General features: G+C 29.6%; 4 protein-coding genes across 6 annotated transcripts; 3 read left to right on the top strand and 1 right to left on the bottom strand.

The window, feature by feature from the left end:
- Nucleotides 1–2,119: 2,119 nt before the first annotated feature.
- LOC113523346 (vacuolar ATPase assembly integral membrane protein VMA21 homolog) lies at nucleotides 2,120–2,610 on the top strand. Its single transcript, XM_026909280.2, has 2 exons — nucleotides 2,120–2,280; nucleotides 2,359–2,610. Exons 1-2 carry the CDS (start codon nucleotides 2,257–2,259, stop codon nucleotides 2,608–2,610), a joined length of 276 nt encoding a protein of 91 aa, XP_026765081.2. The 5' UTR covers nucleotides 2,120–2,256.
- Nucleotides 2,611–2,626: 16 nt separating this feature from the next.
- Nucleotides 2,627–4,928, top strand: LOC113523345 (piRNA biogenesis protein EXD1-like). The gene is made up of 3 exons (XM_026909279.2): nucleotides 2,627–3,214; nucleotides 4,120–4,236; nucleotides 4,643–4,928. Exons 1-3 carry the CDS (start codon nucleotides 2,627–2,629, stop codon nucleotides 4,883–4,885), a joined length of 948 nt encoding a protein of 315 aa, XP_026765080.2. The 3' UTR covers nucleotides 4,886–4,928.
- Nucleotides 4,923–10,393, bottom strand: LOC113509161 (vacuolar protein-sorting-associated protein 36). Its single transcript, XM_052902296.1, has 8 exons — nucleotides 10,145–10,393; nucleotides 9,817–9,964; nucleotides 9,644–9,700; nucleotides 8,910–9,268; nucleotides 8,281–8,445; nucleotides 7,387–7,487; nucleotides 6,696–6,810; nucleotides 4,923–6,397 (listed from the first exon to the last, which is right to left on the bottom strand). The coding sequence occupies exons 1-8, from the start codon at nucleotides 10,238–10,240 to the stop codon at nucleotides 6,224–6,226; spliced, it is 1,215 nt and encodes a 404-aa protein (XP_052758256.1). The 5' UTR covers nucleotides 10,241–10,393; the 3' UTR covers nucleotides 4,923–6,223.
- Nucleotides 10,394–11,861: 1,468 nt separating this feature from the next.
- On the top strand, nucleotides 11,862–19,087 carry LOC113509160 (histidine--tRNA ligase, cytoplasmic). 3 transcript variants are annotated; one of them, XM_026892474.3, is made up of 9 exons: nucleotides 11,862–12,152; nucleotides 12,306–12,596; nucleotides 13,325–13,537; nucleotides 14,008–14,229; nucleotides 15,512–15,718; nucleotides 16,390–16,684; nucleotides 17,301–17,401; nucleotides 18,071–18,253; nucleotides 18,496–19,087. In XM_026892474.3, exons 1-9 carry the CDS (start codon nucleotides 12,060–12,062, stop codon nucleotides 18,724–18,726), a joined length of 1,836 nt encoding a protein of 611 aa, XP_026748275.2. In that variant the 5' UTR covers nucleotides 11,862–12,059; the 3' UTR covers nucleotides 18,727–19,087. The 3 variants fall into 3 exon arrangements, with proteins under 3 accessions (XP_026748275.2, XP_052758254.1, XP_026748276.2); XM_052902294.1 differs by lacking the exon at nucleotides 12,306–12,596 and adding an exon at nucleotides 12,830–13,004 and having other exon boundaries at nucleotides 11,864–12,152; XM_026892475.3 differs by lacking the exon at nucleotides 12,306–12,596 and having other exon boundaries at nucleotides 11,865–12,152.
- Nucleotides 19,088–20,656: the final 1,569 nt, after the last annotated feature.

Raw genomic sequence — 20,656 nt, 5'->3', positions numbered from 1 at the left:
TCCTTATTTTACAATACCTATCTTTACGATATTTACGTATGTGTTAATGATTCTGAACATTTATTATATGCTGATGATAAAAAAAAATTCCGTGTCATTAAAAAATACCTCAGATTGCTATAAATTGCAAAATGACCTGATTTCGCTAAGTAATTTCTATAAAAAAATAAAATAACTACAAGTCATAACAAATGTCAACTTATTAGTTTCAGTAGACGTAAGACTTCTGTTGTATTTAATTATACCATAGGTAATGTCCCTATTCATTGTGTCAATCTTATACGTGATCTTGGTGTATATTTTGATGACAAATTCTTAATGGACAAACATGTAGTTATTGGGGGGAAAGGGATTGTTAGTAACGGAGACTAGAAATCCCATTGCTAGCAATATACCCAATCAGGTCGACCTCCTCGTGGTTCCCCCTGGAAACTATCATGGTTAATTCCTGATGAATTCATCATGATGGGCTAACTGGCCTGTTTTCATTCTCATCGATCACCCTTCACTGGTGCTCCGCCAGCGTATCCATTAGCGCAGGCGGGATTACCATTCCATTTTCATCCACCAAAAAAAAAAAAAGAAGTAGTTATTACTGTGACTAAAGCATTTAAGCACTTAGGTTTTATAAAACGTGTTTGTGAACATTTTGATAACACAAATCAAGTTTAAAAGCTATATATTTTGCCTATGTACATAGCATTTTGGAATATTCAAGTTGTATATGGTCACCTCCTTACCATTTGGTAATATATATATAAAGATCTTTATATATTTCTATTCGATCTTTATATAAATATATAATATATATATAACAGGTGCAATCTCGTTTTGTCAAATACCTTAACTTTAAACATAAAAATAGGTTTCCGACCTTCGAAGGAGACTGTAAACATTATATAGTGGGCAAGTCAGTCGGTAGGGCAATTTAAAAGGCGTAAGTAGTTGTCAATATATATTGCCATACACACAAGAATAATGTTGAGGTACACGATTACAAGAATGAATTATTTAAGTATTATTAGACAGGAGAGAACGCAAAAAACAAGTATATGTACGCATGCGCGTTCGGAGGAAAACGGAGTCGACGGGCGCGGCGCAGTCGCGCCAGACAAACCTTAGGGAAAAAGTCAATACTGTACATGCGCATACGAACGGCGCTAATCACACCACACGCGACAGCCAATGGAAAAGCTTTAGGTACTTCCCAGGATGTAACGAGCCGGCAACTGACCACGGTTAGGTCTATAACTGCGACTTATTATAATTATAAATTTCTTATTTTGGACCAACACGGCAATGCCGCAAGCTGTTGGGTGCCTCATTTCTGTATGATATTGTTAGAGGAAATATTGATAGTCCACTCATCCTTAAATCCATCACATTCTATGTTCTTTGCCTTCGTGTGCGTTGAACACCGTTGTGTTGCGTTCAATACCCTTTTTAATGCAAATGATGGTAGAATCTCGATATTTACACGTATAAATGTCAATTTATAATGTTTTTTAAAGAAATGGATCCCTTTAAATACTCTCCAAAGCAAACTTATATTAAAATCTCTGAAATATTTCTTTAAAACCTAGCTTAAAACCTATTTTATTTAGTCATTTCCATTGAAACATATACATATGTATATCCATTTAAAGATGCTCACACACACACACACACACACACACACACACACACACACACACACACACACACGCACGCACGCACAAGCAAATTTATATCGCTAAGACAAGTATTGGCTTTTTATATGGATAAGTTAATTAATAATAATTTTTATGTTGGTTTTCCAATAAATAAACAGTTACCAATTCAAATTTAAAAAATCGACTTAGTTTGGAATAGAATAAAATATTTTTTTATTGAGAATAGAAAATTTTTAAACGAATCATTGCAGCATTAAATAAATAGATTTAATAAATAGCGTCTTTTATCTAGATTTGAATATAAATGTACCAATTTGGAATCAGCCCAATATCAATTTAACTGACTAATGTTAACATATTTGTGACATTCGATGCTATATCTATATAATTCATTTTACTATAGATACAACATAGTATCTGTGGCCCTAATAGTTTTAATCTGTAGTATTAATATAATCTATAATCACAGCATAAGTTTCATTCATTCTTTTTCATACAATTTTCATGTGATGTTGTAGATTGATTCTATTTATTAATCCATCATAATTGATAATTTTTTGGTTTTCTTTTAAAACTTATTTAAATTTATATATTTTTTTGTTTTATGATGATTGACGGCCGAGCAAATGTTAGTGTCTGTCTAGTGAGAGTATTTTAATTAATATGATGTGTTGGAGTTAATAATAAGTAATTTAACCTCTTTCAGGAACTACCCGATTTTCAGGTCTTTCGGACGGTAATAAAATATTGTTTAGTCATTATTATTGTACCTGTCCTATCGTTTTTCTCTGTTAAAGTAGTGCTATTTGATGGAATACTACGACTAGAACCAATTACGAGCAGTGTTTATTCTGCTGTAATAGCGGTGATTGTGCTTCACGTCACCCTAGGCTTATATATTTACCGGGCGTATAACGAGGCCGAGAAAACTCCACCTAAACCGGTTAAGAAAGATTAAAATCAGTCAACAAAAAATGGACAATCTTTACATGAAGGGTGAATTACTACAAGTTCACACAAAAAATTTAGAAGTTGTTGAGGGTCGTTTTTACGAAATGAATTTGGATAAGTCTAAAATATCTCTCTACAATGTAAAAGAATTACCGCAAAGCGACCCCACTGAAGGTATCTGTCATTATTATAATTCAGAAATAAGAGATATTATCAAGCTACAAGAAACTGATGAGCAGAAACATTTAAAGATATCACAGAAAGAATGTGAAGATATTATTAAAATTTCGAAGAAATACATATATATAAATCAAGTGGATAGAGCTTTCCATGATGCAATTGATGACTTGAATCAATATAATTATATTGCTCTCAGTACAGACTGTGCAAACATGGGTAGAAAGTGGCAAATGCCTTTTGTAGTGATGGCTACACCACAACAGATCTATATATTTGATACAAAAGTAATGCAATATCATGCATTTGATGCTGGCCTAAAGAAACTTTTAGAAAGTGATTCACCAAAAAAGATTGTCCATGACTGTCGTAAGATATCTGATTGTTTATATCATAAGCATAATATTAAGTTAAAGTCAGTATTTGATACTCAGGTAAGACAATTTAGCAACTACTTTTTTTTAATACATTCATACATACATGTCACGCCTGTCGTCCATTAGGGTAGGCTTTTTTTTAGTGCAACTTAGAATGTAAAACAAGCTGATGGCCCACCTGATGGAAAGTGGTAACCATCACCTATAGACATGAGCAGTACCATGGACATAACAGAGTATATTGTTTCACTCATAATACCCCCCATGCGCTGCCATTCCTGAGGACTTGGATGTCATTCCTCTGTGCCCTTTAAATTCACTTCCATATCCCATCCCTTCAAACAGAAACACAGCCATGCAAACACAATTGATTCATTGACAGAAGCACTCAAGCAAACGACTTTTGTACAGTCTCCCTCTGGTGAAAGTTATAAATATTAATATAGTTTTTGTAATTATTTATGTTTTATTTAATATCTAAATATAGTTTTAATATTTTTTAATATGGAATAATACACATTACACACTTTTGATTTGATATATATTGTATTAAATGAAATATTAGTTATATCCTGTGGCTTCGCAGGTGTGAATCATTACATAAAGTATGTGCTAAGTTAGAACATAACTTACTCATGTACCAAATTTTATTCAAATTCATTTTGGTAGTTTTTGCATAAAAGAGTAACAATTATCCATTCTTCCTTAGAACAAAATATGATAAAAGAGGCTTTTATAAAAAAAAAAAAACTTGTAAAGTATGGTAAATAGAGTAATAAAAATAGTATTAATGAGTATGTGCACAAATTATAATTTTTTTCATTCCTGTTTCACATCATTTATCAAGGAATAAGAAAGATCTAACATTTGAATTTCATATGGAGGATTGTCTCTTAGATTTGAATAAGCATACTTTTTATTTTTACTATATACTTTTTATTTTACTTTTTATTATTTTTCAGGTGGGAGACCTAATCATCACAAAAAATAAAAAAGGTTGTTTGCCAAATAAAGTCAGAACTCTGTCAGAATGTTTGAATGTTTACCTTGGACTACAAATGAACACAGTTCAGGAAAAAGTAAGCATCACTTAATTTTTATTTTTTAATGTATAGAATTGTTAATATATTTAATAGGGTCCTGGAAAATGGTATACAAACAATTAAATGTAAATCTCTAACTTTAGATTGCTTATCATAATTATATTTTTGTCAGGATGTCACAACAGCAGCTTATAAAATTAGTAGTTCATAAAAATATAATTATAATAAATATCCTGTTTTGTAATGTGTAAAGAAATAATATTCACATGTCTACATTATATATATTTGCAAAAAAGAGTAGCAAAGTGCCTTTAAATTTCAATTATTTCCTTAAAAAGATCACATGATATATCTTTTTGTTAACAATTAGTGTTGAAAGCACAAGGAACTTGTACTAGTTGTATATTACTATAATAATGTATTTAAAAATTCTTATTCACAGTTGGACATAGTCGAGTGCACTGAGCGTCCATTAGCTGTAAAGATAAAGGAAACCCTTGCAAAAAATATATCATATCTACATCGCCTATCCGAAATAATCAATGATGAAATGGCATTGCCTTTTTTAAGGGGAGTAGAATATTATGTAGAAAATCTAAGGTCTTGTGATGACTTCAAGGCCTGGGAACTTTGTGGAAAAGATCAACAACTACCAAAGGATTTCAAAAGTGCAATCGAATATTAAATTTATTTATAAGACATTCCACAATAAAACGTAGATATAGGAATTTCTTTTTATTTGCTCCTTTTGTTCAGTGCTTCTTATTTCTAAATCTAATTTCAGATTAAAAGAATGTACTTACTAATATAATTGCTTCTCCATTTTGATATCTATTTTTGTCCATATATTTACAAAAAAAAAAAAATTATAATGATATATCATTCGATAAAATATATCGAACATTAATAGTAGATGTAGAGTTAACATTACATATACTGTATATTTATTTTACAAGGCATTCAGTAAAAGTCTTAGTGTGTAATGTTATTGAAATACCAATGCATAATATAAAAGGCAATATATTATCTATTCTTTATTACTTATTTCAATTAGAAATTAGAAAATAATTTTAAGGCATCTTTTTAATAAAATTAGTAATTAAATATACAAATAATCTAAAATTATAATAAAAATTATTTCTATTTTAATTTCATTAGAATAGAAAAAAAAAAATTAAAGAATTAAATGTTTTTATATTACACAGATATTGATTTATATTGGCAGGAGATCACAACGTATTTATTTTGGGGATAACATCAGTAGTTTCCTATTTTCCAAGAAATACGATTAAATGCCTATATAAATCAAAGTTTATTTTTTTTCATCTTACAGTATTTCTACTAATGAATACTGTATTTAGAATTATAACTAAAGTAAGAAATAACATTATTTTGAACGATTTGAACCACTCTTAATACATACACAGCAACATGTGGCCAATGCCAATATGCACTGAAGCCACAGTCGGTAAATGTTGTTTTGATGTGTTAGCATAACATATTTGAATGAGTGTAGTAATTTTCTGTATAAGATATAATGTTAAGTGCATATTGTCTAACCATGGAGAAAATATTATTTGTATTTTCTCTATGTATGTAACACAGCTTTGGTGTGTTTGTTGTATCTGTGATTGCTTTGAAAAATTTATATCCAAATGGTACCAAAATATTTTTTATGGTGCCTACTATTGCATAGGTATAGACAGACCATACTATGAATTAAGAGATCATGGTATGATTGTCTCTTTGCTAATCTAGCTTTTCACTTAGTTTTGTAATCTTAGTAATAATAAGGATGATGGATATGAATTATGAAGATAATTTACATTGATATTTTGTGAGAAAGGTTTTATAAGGTTTTGATGAAATATTGTTAATCAGTAATCACTATATATATATATAGTTGCAGCTAAAAGCTTTTGTCGATTATGGAAGCATTGCTAAATAAATCACATTTTGAGCTTAAATTATTCTATTATTATTTATATAAATAGTCTTTGAAGATACAAATAAATAACTATATCTATGATACAGATTTTAAAAATAAATTTGGATAAAATGCTAGTCCTTCAATAGATTCATCTCGACATGCTAGACCAAGGCGCTCAGTGGTAAATAGTCTTTCCCGAGCTAGTAGAACAGAGACACTGGCTATTTGAGACAGTTTTACTGGTGTTAGGAAACCATTTTCTTCCAGCTAAAAAACAAAAAAATGCTATTAAAACAAATACATATTCAATTCCCTAGGTAGATAAATGACACTTGCCTATTAATCGGGTCGTATGCTTTTTCATCAATGTTAACATTTAAAAAAATATATTATTTCATTCTTCATCTATTAACTTGTTTTAATGATAGGTGATGCAAATTATAGTTTATAGCGCAAATAATGGTTGTTTGTCGTTAAAACGTTCAAGAAAACGAAATGAACAATGATTTTATTCAGATGCGGTCAACTAATTTTGCTAAATGTATATAAATATAATTCGCCCTACCAGTCTGCTTGTATCTTTCGCCACCTCTTCATCTCTATGACTGTTTAATTGTAAAACACATGCTCCACTAGGAAATTTTCGCATTGACATAGGCGCCCCAATTGTTTGCAATAATCTGAAAATAATATATATATATTGTTAAATAACGAATATATCTCTAATGGTTCGATAACAACTATCTTTAGTATGCATTGATTAGATCCAACTAATAAACTGGTTTCAATAAACCCAAATAATATACAAATAGTAATGATATCATTATAATCATAGATATTTATGATTTTATTATATTAGGTGTTAACTGTCCACTGCTAAACATGGAGCTTCTCCATAATGGAGAGTTTTGTCAGTAGTCGCCACACTGTTAATAGGCATGTTGGCAACCGCAGTTGAGGTTTGGTGATGTTTAAAGAGGGGCACTGCTGCCTTCTTTCGACCATTAATGTCCCTTGGTCACCTTTTATGACACCCAAGAGATAGGAAGGGGTGGTTCATTGTATGCCGGGACCACACGGCACTTTACAATTAATGACTACAATGGGCACATTTAATACTGATAATTTTCAATAAATTACTTGGAATCCAAAGAAATAAAAGTCTCAGATGGAACACAGTCATCATAAAGCACATAAAATTTTTGGATTATGAGTCTTATATAATATGTACACTATAGTCAGTATTAATGTCCTACTTGCAAGCATTCAAAAGATCTTCTGGTGATATTAGTTCTAAACCTCTGGCTCTGTTGACTCTGCACCATACATCTGCTAAAGACATTATACCACCACAGTCCTGTTGATTAAAATCATAATAAGTACAATCAAGATTGATACATTTTCGGAGCAAATTTAATAATACATTTATTAATAAAATAAATATAACACAAACAATGTAATGATAATGATGATGTATTTTCTATTTCCAGGCACAATTTTATTTTTTGATTTCCTTTTTTAGTTCAATTCTATCAACCCTAAATGTTTTCATTGTAGTATGCACTAAATAGAATGACAGAAACATATGATAGCTAATTTTAAACTTTCATATTGTTTACACATAATTTAAATACACTATTGAGACTTTTTTTTCACAACACGGGGCACACGAGCATGCGGCTCACCTGATGGTAAGTGACTACTGCTGCCCATGATCACCCACAACACCAGCGGCATTGTAGGTGTGCTGCCAGCCTTAATGCAATGAAAAAATTTTGCAGGTAAATAGTATATACATATCTGCTTCTTTATTGCTGACGTTTTTCATCATTCTTTATGTTAAGTTCCAATAGTGTATTTAAAAGATGTAGAAACATATAATGTTTTAATTATTCTTATGCATGCAATATTAAAGTGCCATAAATTTGTTTGCCATTTGTTTAGAAATGTTAGAAACTGGTATTATATTTTACTCATTTCTGTGTTTTGTTCTTTTAATGTAACTTTATAGAGAGAGAGAGAGAGAGAGATATTATTAACAGTGGGATACTTATATCATCATAATATTTTTTATATCACCATAAATATAAAAAATCTTTGATAATAAAAAGTGGTAGATTGAGGTATACCAATAATGTAAATTTAGTTACCATTAATACAGCTACCATCATGTCTGATATCTGTTGTGATAACCCCATATAATATTCAGAATCAGATCTAAATGTGTCTCTAGTGACAGGATCATCAATGCCAAGACTCATCAGATATGACTTAAATCTAACTGTGTCATCTTCTGAAATGTCACCCTGCTTTTCCTGTAAATTAAATTCTCTGTTTGAGTTATAGATTACTACTTGCTCTTCTATTGCAGTCATTTTATTTAATTGTTTTATATAGTAATATTTTATGTATTTATTCTGTGTATATTTATTTATTTAATATATTATGTATATGTTTATATTATATGAGTTTATCAAATATTGCTTTATTTTTTTCTTTAATTAAAAATGTACTGCCTACATGTTTCTCAGTTTGCACAATGGTTGACTGGGAGAGAACACCGTCCAGTATTAAGACCACCAAATTTACATAGAATTTTACTTTGCAGTAAAGTTTAAATAAATAAATAAATTGTTAAATTTATTTTATGCTTCATTAGGGTATTTAAAAAAATATGAATTTATATTATTTTTGAATAAGAAACAAAATACTATACCATCACAAAAAAATGACTAGATAAAGAGGAAACATGTAGATAATGTAAACAATTATTACATACCCTTATTTTTGCTGATATATTTTTTGATATTGCTACCATATCTTTTGCTTTTGTCATAAGTTTTGTAAGGTCCTGGAAAGCTACTGTTATACTTTCATCAGTTGCTCTGTGTTGCTCCTCAATGCTTCTCTCAATTCCAACTATGCCAGATCTAATTTTAGAATTTATAGATGTAACTGGTTTAGGGGATGATGTAGGACTAGTAGAACTTGATGGTGAGACCAGTGGACTAAGTCTTTCCCATGCTTTGGCAGATACAGCATCATTTAAAGCTTTGTAGAAAGCAGGATCAATGCCATCTTTAAAGGAGAATTTCACAAAATGATAAGGGCTGACTACAGCTGGACCTGGCCTCTTACCTAAAATGTAACACCAAAGATTAATATCAACAATTATTTTGAGTTATTGGCATCATCTTAACTATTAAAGTTCTAATGGACATGGGTAGATAACCAGCAACAGGATTAGTAGAATAATATAAATTAATTTGATAATAATTGTATAAAGAAATAAAGTTAAGACTAATCATGCTGGCCAATAGTAAGTATATAAAAAAATTTTATACATGAAAATTTATCAGGGTAATAAATCAAAAGAATCATTTGTATCTATAAAGTAGTATTATTACATCTATATATAAATTAAAAATAAAAGCAGTCGAGTATAATATTACATAATTTTTTTATTTATTTAAACTACATCCAAGAAAATTATTTAACATATTACTTCCTTACCAGGGAGTGCTGGTCCAAGATGTAATATTATCCTTTCTTTGAATGACAAATCAAAAAAAAAGGTGATGTAGAGATTGGGCTGTATTTGAGTTACACCATGTGCATGATGGGGAAGCCAAAATTTCTGTTTGTGTCCTTTCCTTTGCAGAACCACGGTTTTCCAAATAATTTTGCTCCATTTGCCTTTAGTCTTTCTTCTTCCAGACAAAAAACATAGTATAAATGAAGAGACAGACATACAAGTCCTTTAGGTATATCACCAGGCTTGCCCCATAGTATACGATGAGTAGTTAAAATTACTTCGCCATCAGTGAATTGAGTCTAAAATTATACAGTTACGATAATTTGGTAACCTAACTAAAAGTTCATTATTTTGACTATATATCTATAAACTTGTCATTGAAGTAAATTTTCTTAAAATATTTGCCTACAATATTAAAAAATAATAACAACCTAAATTATACAAAGTTCAATAAAAGAATAATATCATAATATGTTCACCTTATCTTCACCATCGTAGATCTTAACGTTTTTATCACGTTTAATATACGTTTCGCCTTCGAATAAGCGAGCATCAATATATTCGAATCTGTCCATTGTCAATGTAATTAAGATCCTAAATAAAATAAATATGTTACCACTTATATCATTTTATTCGCAAAATTTATAAGCACAAAAAATTATAAAACAACATTTGAGTAATTAATCAAATGTTAAATCACAAAAATCTCAAAATTAAGCGCTGACACTTTTTTTATAATAACGAAACTAGAAAATGACTCTATGTAACCGTCTAAAAAATTACATCACATAAACGATTTTTCGTTTAAAGAGAAGTGAGTCTGTCGTATAATAATACTTATATCCTTACTTAAAAATCCATATGCTCTTATATTGATTAAGCTTTTGTCTTTAATAGATGGTAATGGAATTGTAACCCACCTGCACTATCAGTATAGACTGCCGGAATACCAGTGAGAGAAGAAGGAAAATTATGTGATTTCTCCTAAAAACCATTGTGGCTAATTCTAGATGAATTCATCATGATGGGCTAACTGACCTAAACCACTTTCACCAAAACTTGTCATGTTTTATTAGTGCGCCATTAGCATATACCGATATCATAGGCGGGTTCTCATTCTATTTTTACCCATAAAAAATACCAGTGCTTAATGATAGGTGAGAAATAAAACAGGTTAATTGATCTATTAATAATGATTTATCGAAAATTAATCACACTAATTTCTAGGTGGAACTTTGTAAAGGTCGACTTGATGGGTTATAACACTAGCAAAAAGCTATTAATCCCCAGATCAATAACCCACTCTTCTCACTTAAAAGTATTATAGCCAGGATCGTTTTGTACAATTTTATTATACACATTTGTCCAAAACCTTCAAATTTTATTAATAAGTTTATTTTTTTATTAAAAAACATTAATGTTAGTGTGTGGATGAGAGACATGATTCACAGCCGTTTATTTCTATTGTTTATACCAAACTATATGTACCAATATTTTTATGAACCCCATTTTGTCATGTACAAAATGGTTACATAGCTTGCATATAACATATACTCAACAAAACTTTTGTTTAAAATTATGCCTAAACCCTAAATTTATGGACCATTAAAATATTTTATTTTTATTTTAGTAAACATAATGGGCTGGTGTTGCCCATTATACCACTAACAAACATGAAATGAGACGCGATATTAAAAAGGAACGGTAAGGATTTTGGAATTAGTTGTAATTATAATTTAAACTACATCCAAGATTTGTTTTTTATCTATCTTAAACATAGATAATAAGAACAAGGGGTGATTTCTTATAAAAACGAATAGCCTTATAATTGCAAATATTGCATAAATAATATTTTCAGTTATAAGACTTTGGCGCGAACTTTTTGTGAACGATTGTTGATTGTAAAAATTTATAGAATTTAACATGATTGCTTGTTAAATGCTTTGCAGAGGCAGAATTATTATTCGCTAACTTCTTACTCATTCGTTTTTTGGAATGACAGCAAATATTCTATATTTTCATCAATCACAAATTAGATTCTATTTGCGAGGTACTTATATGTAATTACACTCAAGACACTATTTTTAATTTATGAAATAAAGATTAGTTTTAGGTAGATCACAGGTGTTAATTAGGTATTAATAGTTTGTAATCTGTATATTAGTCTATAGTTTGAGGTTTGGGTTTGACGTTGATGTTGACGTTTTACTTAAACGTTAACTCTTGCACCATCCATCCATTCTATGCATGCCATGCTGTTTTAGTTCTTAGAAAAATGAAAGGAACTGCATTGAAACGCTGACCCGTAATTATCTCTAAGCACTTTTACTGTACTTGCAATTGTTATCGTGAGTAGACGGACGTTTTGAATGAAAGCTAATTTAAATAAGAATCATGGCCGAATCACAAGAAATATTACTTCAGAAAATTAAAGAACAAGGTGATCTTGTGAGAAAATTGAAAGCTGCGAAAGAGGCAAATGAAAAGGTTAGTTCTTTAAAAAAATATTATTCTGATGATGCTGATAAAATTATTATTGCATTTGCCTACGATACCTTTGCGAGCTGTTGTAATTCGCTGCGTTTGTTACCCCATCTGTCCAGTTTCTGCTCTATTAAAATTTCGAATTTAATATTATAGGGTAAGAAGACTGACTCAATAGGTAGCGTTAAAGCCGTAAAAGAGTATGATCTTCGAGAAATCGATAGACATTTGTCACAATACAGTTATATCTGTGGCTATATGCCCAGTAATTGTGATATTGAGATATATAAAAACATAGGAACAAAAGTTGATTTTGAAAAATACAAATATTTCAAGAGGTGGTGGTACCATATGCGGAGTTTCAGTGACTCAGAAATAAAATTATTCCCTAAGAATTCACTGCCCAGTATTATGTATAAGGAAAATAATAAATTGCTCGATGATCAGGTTTGTTACCAAATAGTTGAGTAGCATTGTTGTTTTGTTTATTTGTATATAAAGCTTGGTTAGTTTGGTAACTTTGCAGCACTTTATTCTTTATTGGTACACCCCTCGCTAAACTTACGTAGTTTGAAGTTGAATCTCCTCATATGGTCCTTTTTCACCACATTCTTTTATTAATGGAATATAATTGCTATTCAAATGTTTTCTTTTTCCGGTTCTGAATTACTGAAATGCAGTGGTGTTGAAGTATCATAATGAGTGGATTTTTTAAATAAGTTACATAAAAATTACTGAAGCATGTTATTCAGAATGCTGAAATTTCCAAAAAACCACAGAGCTGTGTTGCAATTATGCAACTTTGTTCATAATGGCAGTTTCACCAAAAGTATTTCGACAACTGCTTGTTACAAGGTATTGGAAAGTAGTGCATGGCTGATTAATAAAAAAATAGTAAACGAACTGAAACTGACAATTAAATATTAACAATAAAATTTAGAACATAGCTATACTTTATTACATTGTTTTTTCTAGAGTTTAAATGGCTATTTGATTAATACTTCATTTAAATATTTATGATATTTTTATAATTTGTGCTGTATTTTAGTGTAAATAAATTAATTGTAGGTAATATAATGGTCCAATAATTCCCATTTTTATGAGGATTTTGTGTAACCTTATTTTAATAATAATTCAAAATAACAGAGAAAATTAATTAATTGTATTTTTTTAAGATACAAGAAGAGGTGAAAAAATTATTGGCATTGAAATCTCAGTTAGTCACAGAAGATGCTGTGCCACAAAAATTTACTCTTAAGACACCAAAAGGTACTCGAGATTACAATCCACAACAGATGGCAATTAGAAATGATGTCCTCCAAAAAATTATTGCCGTCTTCAAGAAGCACGGTGCTGAATGTATAGATACACCTGTTTTTGAATTAAAGGTAAATATTATGATTATAAAAAGCAAATATCACTCTAATTAAAATTAATAGGTTTTATCAGTTTTTTATTCATATTTATACAGAGTAGATATAAGCAAACATTAATTAAATTTTACACTTACTTACACATTTAATTACACTAAAATTATATAAAGTTAAAAATAAGGTTTTCTTATAAATATATAAATGGGACTATCTATTTTTCAGGCTTAAAGAGGTCTGAGTAACAGTCCATATTAATACATACTTTTGCTTCATGCATTTATATAGCTTATCTCATGTGTGTGTGTATATATATGTATATATATATGTATATATATGTATATATATGTATATATATGTATATATATATATATATATATATATGCAAGAACCTTCTTTGGTATTCCAATCTTGCACTTTTGCATTGTATAATTGTTTAAATATAAAATGATTAAGTTTGTATTACATAATATTAACTGTGATTACAGGATGTATTAACCGGCAAATATGGTGAAGATTCAAAACTAATTTATGACTTGAAAGATCAAGGTGGAGAAATTTTATCATTGAGGTATGACCTAACTGTGCCTTTGGCGAGATACTTGGCTATGAGTAAAATTACAATGCTTAAGCGTTATCATATTGCCAAAGTTTACAGAAGAGATAATCCGGCAATGACAAGGGGAAGATATAGGGAATTCTACCAATGTGTAAGTACCAATTCAATTGTATGTAAAAAAGTTTTAGGAACATCATCTTTATTAACATTAAGATTAGTTTACCTAAATGATTATTTTAATATCCATCTCCTTTTTTATTTATTATATATAATGTAATCAACATTATTTATTTTTTATTAAAGGAAAACCAACAGTTTTAAAGTTTCACTATAATTTTTTTTTATTTAGTTTTAATAAAATAATAGTAAAGGTTTTCACAAATAAAAACAACATGAAATTATTTTTCTGTTATTTCTATAATATATAAATGTGTTACAAACCAATCAACAAAATAATTAAAGATTTGATTTTGGATTAAAAAAAATTACCTCATTCAATATAAAATTAATATGCGTGTAATAAAGGAGTATATTTTATGCAAAATTTTGCTAAAAGAATTATCAAGATCTATTCAAATTTTACAAATTATATTGCATAATATATACCAAAATAAATATAGAGAAATTGAGAATCAGCTCCTTTCGAAATATTAGTAGCTTAAAATGCATTTATTTGCATTATTTGATAAGACAAAACTACGTCATTAAGGCGGAATGTTCAAAATGGTGGAGCCACAGTGTTCTGCATAACACACTTTATGTATGTCTCTAGAGCAAAGCTAATTGGCTGTTTTTACAATTCCATCCAAAGTTTATCATCTTTTAATACCCCTTCCCCCGCTACTCCTCAATTTGTCTCGGACACATTCAATTTATATGTGTAATCACTTCTTTATCACTGTGACCTTAGCCTGCTCTGTATTTCCGTACTTAATGTCGTATGTGGGTTACTATGTGTGAATCATAGTGACCTTTGCGATAATTCAGTTATTAATAAAATTTAGAGTAAACTAGTGGGATAGTACTCTATTTATTAGACTCAAATATAAAGGATGTGAATTTGTATATCTTGGAATCATACATTTGTAAAATTTGCAATTTGTATTATACTTTTAAATGATTCTTCGTTGATGGATAACACCTTCGAGAAACCAAATTAATCTGAGATATAGTGTTAGGCCTTCAGCGTAAATTCATTATTATATTTATAATAGTTGACTAATGATTCTGAATACACCATCTCTCTTTTAAATATTTTTTAGTAACCAAAATAATAGAGTGTTCACATATTTTATTATACTATTGTACTTATTTACTTCATTGTCCTAACACTAAAAGTAACGTTGATGCTCTAATAATAGAAGGAATAAAAAATGCGAAATACCGGAAATTAATTTTAATAGCATGTAATTAAGGATTATTTAAAATTTTAGGACTTTGATATAGCTGGTCAATATGATTTGATGGTACCTGATGCTGAATGTCTCAAAGTTGTCACAGAAATATTGAACTTCCTCGATATCGGTAAATATGTACTGAAGGTGAATCATAGGAGATTACTTGATGGGATGTTCGAGGCTTGTGGAGTGCCAGCAGACAAGTTTCGCACAACTTGTTCCTCTGTAGATAAACTCGACAAAGTAAGTGTTTTTTAGTTGATTTGTGAGTATGATAGCTAGATTAAAAGACACAATCATCATCAGGAATATCACCAGAAAATAATAAGTAGTTTCAGTGAATAAATCATTATTTATTCAAGAAAATTGAATTGTAAGTATTTTTGGATAATATTTTTAATTAGTTAGTTCCCTAGTTCCCCCAGTTCGGAATGTATTTTCAACTGAGAAGAACTAGTAAGAAACTCAGCTGTTACTTTTTAACAGAGGTTTTATTTACTTTGTAAGTGTATTACAAAGAAAATAAATGTAAATGGATAAAATGTCTATCATAAATTTTATATTGATAAAAACCTACAATCAGTCACAAAATTTTTCAACAGATCTGTCTCTACTAGAAGCATCCGTTCACGAGTATGACAAATAAGCTAGTCATTGTTGTGCTACAAACATGGTACAGAGAGCCCTACGAGTTGGTCTACAATATTGTCATAAGTTTGTGTATTAGTGAGCATGACTTGTTTCAAGATACGCAATTAGGTCAAAAATATCGATTCAAAATTAATTTACATAAACAAATCAAATCGAATCTAACAATTAGTAAATTATAAATAAAATTACAAAATTAAAATGTCATTTATATTTATATAATTGAATGAATTTGATTTTATACTAAATAATATTTGGTTTTCCAGTCACCATGGGAAGAAGTTCGAACTGAAATGATAAATGAAAAAGGTGTAATGCCAGAGGCAGCTGACAGAATAGGGAAATATGTTATTATGAATGGTGGCGTAGAATTGGCTGAGAAATTATTGAAAGATGAGAAACTGTCTAATTCTAAGGCAGCAATCGAAGGCCTAGAAGGCATCATACTATTACTAAAGTACTGCGAATTATTTGGAATTAAGGATAAAATACTTTTCGATTTAAGTTTAGCTAGAGGATTAGATTACTACACTGGTGTTATTTATGAAGCTGTGTTAACAGGTAATTTATACTGTACGTATTTAATATATGCATTTTTCTGCTTAAGCTAAACTTTTACTTATTTTTTTTTATAAATTTTTTGATAATAAATATGGACAAAGATGTGGGTTACATCTGACTGATTTATATTGATTAGATAGACCTCTAATAGGTGTATGTTTGAGACGATTGAGTGGAGTAAGCAAGAGATTTACGCTAATATAAGAGACTGGTATCCATATTACGCATGCCTATGCATGGCTAACGTAAGTACCGATTCCATATCTTTATATTGGGTACCTCTAGACATTGATCACGGAAAAAATGGTCATCACTTGCTTTGATATCGCCCATACCATAGTCATTACGATCGGGATTTTTAATATTTTATATTGGATAACTGATATTTAATTTATCCATTATTGGACCAATATGTATACACAATATAAGTACAATATATAGATAGTGCTACATATTACCCCCTCTTACTTTGATATTTGTTCTCTTTGTCCACTTTGGTCTGATATAAAGATTACATTAAGAAAAAAATGTAAGTAAATTTTTTGCAAGCAGTAATAAATCACAGTTGTGTAACCCTGTGATCATTGAATCTGATGATAAAATATTATTATTTCAGAACCAATTAAAATCGGCAATGAGGAACAAACGGTGGGATCGATAGCTGGCGGCGGTAGATATGATAATCTTGTCGGAATGTTTGATTCCAAAAACAAACAGGTATGTGTTATTACATCACTTTGACTTGTTAATATTAAAATTGTCATATGAAGCTTGGATTTTAAAATTGTGTTGTAGGTAAATTTCAAAGGGTTAAATAAAATAAATAATATTACAGGGGCTCCATGTTGATTATCGTGTTTTGTTTATTAAATATCTAAAATTTGTAGATTAATCTTTCAGCACGTTTTTTCATCCACTGGATGTTATAGAGAACAAAGCGTTAAATACAAGAGTGCAAGATAAGGGAAAATAGACATAAAATCTATTCCTTTGACCAGTGTAATATAATATAATAGTAGCCTGGTATTTTATATTCCTCTATAGTTAGGTTACACTGCTAAATAGTGGAGTTTTGAGTTAAAACCCAAATAAAAGGAACCACCCTTTATTTGGGTTTTATGGTAACAGTGTGGTCCCGGCCGTATAGTGTGGATGAATCTTGTGGTTTTTGTAAAAGGCGACTAAGGGAACTTAATAGTCGAGGGATGGGCAGCAGCGGTTCTCTTAAAAAACCTCCGAATAGGACGATGCCTATGTTTAGCAGTTAACGGCTGATAATAATAATACTTTTTTCTTTACTTATTATACATGTTCTTTAACTCAGAGGAAGTAAGTTAAATACATTATTTTAATTAATAATAATCATTTCACAACTAATAATTCCAGGTACCGTGCGTGGGCGTTAGTATTGGTGTTGAGCGTATATTTTCGGTCCTGGAAGCGAAGTTGGCGGCCGGTGAAATGCGCGTGCGCACTAACGAAGTGGACGTGTATGTCGCATCAGCGCAGAAAAACTTCCTCGAGGAACGAATGAAGATCTGCACTGAATTGTGGGATGCTGGCATAAAGGTATTATTCTTGGGTATATTTTTGATAGTATTTTACATTGCATATACATATTTTTTTATTCTGATAAATTTTCTATTATTCCTCCTAATCAAATTGTTTTTAAGGGTAAGCAGAGAGAACAGTATGGCATCTTTACATAAGTTCTTATTACTTTTCACGTACTGTTAAAACTTGTTTTGTGAGCAGTAGCAGTAGCAGTAGTAATTGATATAAATAACTATATAAATGCTTTGTAATTGTAGACGGAGCATTCCTACAAGAAAAATCCTAAAATGCTGACTCAACTACAACACTGCGAAGATAATTGTATACCGCTAGCTGTTGTATTAGGAGAGTCGGAACTGAAGCGAGGTATGGTGAAGATAAGGAACATTGTTTCAAGACAGGAAGAGGAGGTGCCGAGGGAAAAATTAGTGGATGAAGTAAATGCTAGATTGGCATTATTGAATACGAAAGGAATTAATGGGGTCTGATGTCTGTATATAAATATATAGTGATTCGCAATTATTTCCAAACAATCGTTTATTTTATATTCTGATCACTTGTATAATTTAAAATTCAGTTGATTGTACGGTAAAATGTCAGTTTATCCTCAAAGTGTAAACTTAGATTTTATCATGCAATAATGTGAATTTTCAAGTGTTTTATACGAAATTTTACAGATACAGTATTAGAGTCCAGGACGTTTGTCACGGACTGTTATTCCATCCAGTTTTTTTTCTAAATAGTGCCGCAAGTTTTTATAAACATAACTTTTTAAAAAGTGCGCTTTTGTTTGTACAGAGCATATTATTTGTGTACATAAACGAATTTTTGTTCACTGTGGCAATATAATATATATAAAAATAAAAGAACCTTATTGAGCATAATGTATGTATAATTACACTGCAAACAATATGATGTATCAATAATTGCGACACTATTTAGGAACATTTGTAAATGAAATAAGAGTTTGTGGTAAGTATCCAATTATAGTAGGTATTTATTTTTAGTGTAACTATATTTTGGCACCAAAAATGATAGTTGCCGGCATTATTTTAATTACTTATTATTGATTCGTTATCTATGTACAAATGTTTATTTCATTCAGTAAATTAAAAACAAATATTTTTTTACAAAGAGGTGTGTGATTGAAATGTGATATATTCTAAATATTAAAATTTCAGGAATAATTCAATCGGTTGAGAGTATGTTTATAAATATTTTTCAAAGTAAATTTATGTGCGTTACTTAGGTATTCGGCCGTTTTTTTGCTTTATATGTTTTCTAATTCATCAAGCCCATCTTATTTAATACTTTCATATTGCTGTAAAGTATTTTAGGTCAATATTTTTTAAAAGGGTAGAGTTGTTTTTGATGTACTATAAACATAATGCATACGATGATGATAATGAATTACACAGAATTAAAATTGGATGCCCTTCATTATTTAATTCACCATATCACCCATACCGTAGTTCCTAACACTGAGTAATCCCAAATAAAACTGTATTAATAGTAGTACAATTTTAAACAATAGTTAAGTTCTTTTATTTAAATATTTCATGCTTTAGCTTATGTTTCATATGGTGGCCATGGTTCATTTCTAACAAATAACGATTTAAATATTGAGCGTCTTAGAATATTATTTATTTTAACCTTAGTTTTTATTTTCATTCTGTTTTTATTGTTACCTTTTATTGTAATATCTCCCTTATGCTTTTTCAATTTGAGTACTTGTTCTTTTTTTTCGTATTATTTTAAATAGTAATTAATTAATATGTTTATATTATGTTATATTCTGTGTGACCCTATTTAAATTAATAAATATTTCATTGGTATTTTTTATTGTTGTTATTTCATTCACTAAAATTACATTTATGTATATTATGTATGTATAATGCTTTTTTTATGCAACTTAGAATAACAAACAAGCTGACGGCCCACCTGATGGAAAGTGGTCACCGTCGCCTATAGCCTTTTTAGAAGTAGGTAGTTTTGTATATACTCGTATATATTTTTTTAAACTAGTACAGTTCAAATATAACAGCAGAACTACACAGATAATAAACAGTTCTTGTTACGTTTTGTCCATTAAAATACACATAGGATTGCATTGTGTGACCCATACGATGCAATGAATTAAAGAAAATAATTATTTGTATGTGTTAACATTAGAAAATTTATACTAGTCTATTTTTAAATATAGGTATGATTAATTTAGTAAAATAACATAATGCCAAACTTATTCAATATTTTGTCTATTTCGTTGCCTCCTTTTGTTATTTTTCCGTTTTGCGCATATTTTATTTATTAAAATAAATATGCCCAAATTTTGGGCATTTATTTGTTCAGCTAGCTTTACTCTAATTTGGGCTTCTGAGTGCTTAGTGGGAGTTGTACAAAGATTTAGAGTTCATGATT

Source organism: Galleria mellonella, unplaced genomic scaffold (assembly GCF_026898425.1).
Source record: "Galleria mellonella isolate WM207_F2 unplaced genomic scaffold, CSIRO_AGI_GalMel_v1 utg90, whole genome shotgun sequence".
Lineage (NCBI taxonomy): Eukaryota > Metazoa > Arthropoda > Insecta > Lepidoptera > Pyralidae > Galleria > Galleria mellonella.
The sequence above is the reverse complement of the archived record's forward strand: the minus strand, read 5'-3'. Positions and strand labels throughout refer to the sequence as shown.